At 34.5% G+C, this 6,000-nt stretch overlaps 1 protein-coding gene across 44 annotated transcripts in view; it reads right to left on the bottom strand.

Moving 5' to 3' along the window:
* Positions 1 to 6,000, bottom strand: part of NRXN1 (neurexin 1) — a 1,454,617-nt gene that overhangs the window by 788,298 nt on the left and 660,319 nt on the right. For all 44 annotated transcript variants that reach the window (XM_003339683.3, XM_056823682.1, XM_056823689.1 and 41 more), the window contains one exon: positions 440 to 821. In XM_003339683.3, coding sequence (XP_003339731.1) covers positions 440 to 821 — 382 coding nt within the window. The remainder of the gene's footprint in view (positions 1 to 439; positions 822 to 6,000) is intronic.

Genomic DNA, 6,000 nt, shown 5'->3' with positions numbered 1-6,000 from the left:
TTTTTTTTCTTCACAGAATTTGAGATGAAAGGAAGAACAGGCACCATTTAATTCAAATGTTTCCTAAAGAAACATCTTAATAACACTTCACCAAAAAGCATATTTCTAGATCTGATAAATGACCTCTGCTAGGAAACAACTGATAACATTTCTCCTAAAAGTGCAAGTCAACCAAATAATTAGAGTTCTGCTTAGCTACACTGTAGGTATTAGGATATTATGAATATTTGGTCATAAGAGCACAAATATAGAACTGGAATGGACATTATGTGTCCAATCTCTTGAATTTTATAGATGAGGAAACAGAATGATAGAACTCCAGTGAATCATCCATATTCATAGAGAAAGTAAACCCCAATGTTGTGATTTTATCTCTGAACCTGTGACTCCAAGTTCAAAAGCTTTTTCAGACACCACACTTGATTTGATATGCACCTACCCTTTAACTAATTCAACCACGATAAAGTCATTTCCATCTCCACTATTATATAAAATCAATCCATCTAGGGATGTTGTCTTGAACTGGAAAAAAAGATGCATAGAGGTGTATGCTTGCAATGTAGCTAAGGCAACATAACTTGATTTGGTCTTGAAAGTGACAGGATCTGCTATGATATTCCTGAAGCCAAATCTGGCATTTAGCTCACAATAGTCTATGTCGCCATTTTTACACAAGTCAATATATGCCATTCCATTAAAAGTCAGGCTTTGCAGGTGACCAATGAAATTGGAGGGAACAGAGGACAGATACCGCCTCTCTGTTATGATTCCAGTCTCTATGTTGTGGAATTCCAGCCTTGTATGATCTCCTGCCATTTGGCCTAGAAAGAGGGGAAAAAAATAATAGCATAAGTGTAGTGTTTCATTAGGAAGAAAATGTAAAAAAAAAGCACCTTTGAAATTACCAGTGATAGCATAATTCTTTTAAATACAAGGGACCATTTTCTCCTTGTTTTTAATGTTGTACTACGCACAAAAGATCTTTTCTCTTCCTCCTTCTGTCCCTCCTCTTCTTCCTTCTTCATTTGATGATTGTGTTTTAATCTCTCTTCATTAAATTTTCTGATGATGATCCTCTCTAAGCTTGGTTAGTATCCATATAGCAGAATTTATTATTGGAACAACAAAGGGCATGAGAGGTATATGTAACATTCTTCCTCTATATTTTTATTCTAATCATCAGTCCAAGTGAAAATAACTAAGCTTGAGTGAATAAATGAATGATAAAACATTTATTAAGCATTTAACTCTGAGAAGCATTTGGGATACAAATAAAAGTGAAATAGTTTCTGTTGTCAAGGAGTTTATATTCTAATGGGGGAAGATAATACACAAAGGGGAGTGAGAAATCAGAAATGAATGGAGTACAATTTCAGAGGCACGGCATGGAGATGGCCAAGGAATGACAAATTGGCTTGGTTCTGGAAAAGAAAATATAAAAAAAGCTCTTATATCAGAGACCAGGAAGCCAGGGGCAGAGTCCAAGACATTTTGGTGGGAAGAAGTTGAGGAGAATGAGATAAATGGAACTAAAAGAATGCTTCAGATGAGTCAAATAAGTTTCTATGGGTTCAACCCAGCTTTATGATTAACAAGCTCTTACTTTGCAACTTGATTTCCCACACATTTATTACATTGCCATTCCCTGTGGAAACTGAGAAGATCTGCTCATCACTTCTTAGTTTGAAAACAGTTAAATAGGTGTCTGTTGTCATATTCTTTCTAACAGTGATGGTTCTCCAACCTTTTCACATAAAATTTTCCTAGTCTATTTATTTGTAAGTGGCACTTCTCTGTATCTTGTACATTGTCCATTTTGAATTCTAAATCTTTGTTCCTTATGCAAAATATTTCTAATAAAAGAATGACAAATATGGTATATACCAGGAAATTATCTCAAGAATGCCACTGTTGTGGTTTTCTTTCTACTCCTAAAGGATGGTGTGGTAATTAGAAAAATTTACATACACCATACTAAATAGTTAATTTATGATATATTCTGAACCCAGATCCTTTTCTGCCATGACCCATGCTAAGCCAATCTTATTTTTTTTAAACCCTTACCTTTCTTCTTGGAGTCAATACTGTGTCCTGGCTCCAAGGCAGAAGAGTGGTAAGGGCTAGGCAATGGGGGTTAAGTGACTTTCCCAGGGTCACACAGCTGGGAAGTGTCTGAGGCCAGATTTGAACCTAGGACCTCCTGTCTCTAGGCTTGGCTCTCAATCTACTGAGCTACCTAGCTGCCCCTCTAAACCAATCTTATGCTGTATTGCCTTTGTAAAGATAACTATTCCTTGCCCATTTCCATGGACATTTTGTTTCTTCTCCAACTTTTCAAAGACATTTTTACTTCTAATCAAATTATTCAAGGTGCTGCTCACCCTTACTCAACTTGGTGTAATTGGAAAGTTTACTGAGCATACTCTATTCCATCATCCGTGTCATTAATGAAAATGTTAATTAGTGCTAGGCTTACTATCATCGGTTGAGAACTTCTACTCAGTTGTCAGCCAAGTTGACATTTTAGAATGTTAAAGGTAAAGGTACCTAGGAAGTCATCTAGTCAATGCTTCTCTTTTCACACATGAGAAAACTGAGTTTGAGAGATTGAAGAACTTGCCCAAGGTCAAACAACTAGTTTGCTAGCTGTAGTTTTGAGATTGTGTCCTGATTTCTTCCTCCATTCTCTTTCCACTACATCATAGCTGCTATTTAATCAGTGATACATCCTCTGATTACATCCTTCTAATTAGATAAACACTTTTCTTTCCCTTAATTAAAATAAGAAAAAAAACAGATCTTTGAAGAAACATTCACATGAGAAAATCCACATTTTAAAATGTTATTAGCAAAAAAAAAACATCTCATAGAATTTGCCCATTTGACAGCTCATAGGGAGAATTTAGGGAAAAATCCCTATGTTTCAACAAAATCCATGCCTAGGTACATATACACATACTCAATTTTCTCATTCTTTCTCTAGTCTTTTATAATAGTGACCCTATCTCCTCCTCCTCCTCCTCCTCTTGCTCTTGTTCTCTTTCTCCTCTTTCTCTTTCTCCTCCTCCTCTTCTTCCTTTTCTTCCTCCTCTTCCTCCTCCTCTTTTCCTCCTCCTCCCCTTCCCTCTTCTCTTCTTCCTCCTTCTTGGTTTAAAAAAGTTTTTAGAAGTAGCAGATTGCACTCAGTGGAATTAGCTCATCTTTTTATTGTTTGTAACATCAAACACTATGCTATTTAACATCAGGATACTTCTTTATATCTTGTCCTTTTATCATTCAATCAATAAACCTGTATCAATTACTTATTTTGTATACTATGTTTAGTGTTGGGGATACAAAGAACAATATGAATCAATCTCGACTCTCAAGAGGCTTATATTCTATTAGGACATCTGAAACTAATTTAAAATTCTGTGGTAATTTTCTTTCTGGTTCTCAATTATTTATAGTTTTATTTGTCTTCCTCAGATCCTTCTTTCTTAGGAAATGGCACTTGATTTGTGACTTTATCTATAAAAGAAGTTACTCCACTGCCACTCTTTCAGGAACCTAATTCTGAGGATAGAAACTATAGCAATGAAAAGGTCTTGAAGGGGAGTTTAATGTTTGTGAATGTGTGTGTGTGTATTTGTGTGTATATGTTTGTGTGTGATGGACCCTCTTGGCAGTCTGCTGAATCCTATAAACTCCCTTCTCAAAAAACGTGTTTAAATGCATAAAACATACATACACAAATTTACAAGGGAAAACAATTATATTAAAATTCAGTTATTGAAAACATTTTCAGAATTAGCTAATGGACTCCAAGTTATGAACCCTTGGATTAGAGGTACATTTTAAACATTGTTAATTTAAATATTCATTTCATTTGTCTTTTTATGCTATGATTTCTCACACACTTAATTTTTAGAAAGATCCCTTTCTTATTACATTCTTGATACATCTGAACCCCTTGCATCCTCCGTACGTTGGAGAATGCATTTTATGTTTCTTTTTTTCAGACTAGACTTGTGCTTTCAGTGGTGTAGAGATAGAATTTTAATTGGAAAGTGTTAGAAAACAATTTTCAGAAAATTGTATCTACATATAATTGAAAAAATAAAATAAAGGCATTGCATGAAAACAGGTATAACCTATATCAGACTATTTACTGCTCATGGGAGGGAAGTTCATTTGAACTGTAAATTGTCAGAAAAAATTTTTTTTCCAAATGGTTTCTACATGTAATTCCAAGAAAAAATAAATAAAATGGTGTAGAGATCTCCTCAATGTAAAGGTTCTCTCTGTAAAAGCAAATTGGTAATAATCCCATGCCTAATAATTTTAGGCCATTGTCTAGAGCTCTAAGAAGTTAAGTGACTTGCCTAAGGTCACAGAGCTAGTATGTATCAGAGATAAGACTTGAACCTTATTAGGTCTTTCTGACTTCAAGTTTTCCATATATTGTATCATACTGTTTTATACAAAGAAGGGGATAGATAAATGTCTATCCACATAAGTTGAATGTTTCTTGCTTTCTATGCCCTTCTCTTTTGCTAGTCGCTGTTGTCCTCAGTAGTCTTTGAGAACTTCAGTGATTCAATCAATAAATATTTACTAAGAGTATATTATGGGTCTGGCATTGTGCTAAGTGCTGGATCCTCCATAGCATTGTACATCATAAGATTCATTCATGGCATGTGCCTCCAACAAATATTTTAACTGCCAGCCAGGATAGGATTGTGAGCTCAAGGAGTCAAAAGTCATATGGAGAATCTGTTTTGTTTGGCAATGTTTATTTTTACAAGAAATTTGTTTTTCCTTTTCTTTTCCTAAGAGGATATGAGTAGAAGTGGAATAGAAATAAAATAGACTTCTAATAAAAAATAGAGAAATGAGGGATTCTACACATGTAAAATGTTGGAAACCCTTTCAGATGAGGTCACTATTATCACTTTTACTTTTATAACAGACTTTCTACAAAAATAAAATCCATAAAACCGACAGTGACAAAAATGTGGAGTTTGTTGTTTTCTCAGTTCAGTCTTTATGGGTAACATATTAAGAATACTTCACTGATTGTTTGTTGAATCATTGGGAATAAGCTAAAGCAATAATTATAGATGATATTTAACTTGTGAAAGAGGGGCTAGAGTCATCATATCTATTTTACCTAGAAGGAAAGAGTAACTAACAGTTTAAGACTTGCCTATAGATACAATTAGTACCAGATAAGGATTTGAACTCAGATCCAGCACACTATAGCATATATGATGCTACCTCTATGCTCAACAAAGTTTTTTATAAAGGGGGGCAAGCTTTAGTTCCTATGAACTGAAAGGTTTCAAAATTTTATTCATAAGGCTATTAGTCAAGATGACCTTTTGATGGAAGACTGAAGCAATGGCAAAATATTTACATTGTTCATGATCCAGGGATAGTCTTTTTAAAGCTCAGGGGAATCCCCCCCATCTTTATTGTATAAGACAGTCTACTCAGAATGTCATTATTAATCTATGGACTGATTACATGATTCTTGATTTTCAGAATTTCTTAGCAAAGCAGTAGAGAAAAACAGAAAAACAGCTGCATTGCCTGATGTTTCAGCTTCTATGATTGTATATTAACTGAGACTTCTGCCATATTCCACAGTTTGAGAGTCAAGATTAGTGAAAGTCTTTATTAATCAAATATTCACTCACTCAGTCTAATTCCAAGCAGTTAAGGGAATTTAAAAAATCCAAATGAGTAACATGAACGGCGAGAGGACTTGCTTGGTAAAATTATTAAAGCTTACTGGAACAAACCCAAGTTAGGATAAGATAAATCAGAATTCTTTGGAGTCTAGGTTTAAGTTTCATTCACATTCACTCTGAAAATTAAATGGAAAGACCTAATTTTATCTTAAGGAAAAAAAAATTCTTTGGCATCGAAATTATATCTTCTACAGCTTGGATCCTTGCCACTCTCAGTTGCATTTAAAGCCTTTCACAACTTGGCTTCCATCCCTTTCTAGATTGA

This window comes from Monodelphis domestica, chromosome 1, assembly GCF_027887165.1.
Source record: "Monodelphis domestica isolate mMonDom1 chromosome 1, mMonDom1.pri, whole genome shotgun sequence".
In the NCBI taxonomy this organism is placed as follows: Eukaryota; Metazoa; Chordata; class Mammalia; order Didelphimorphia; family Didelphidae; genus Monodelphis; species Monodelphis domestica.
The sequence above is the reverse complement of the archived record's forward strand: the minus strand, read 5'-3'. Positions and strand labels throughout refer to the sequence as shown.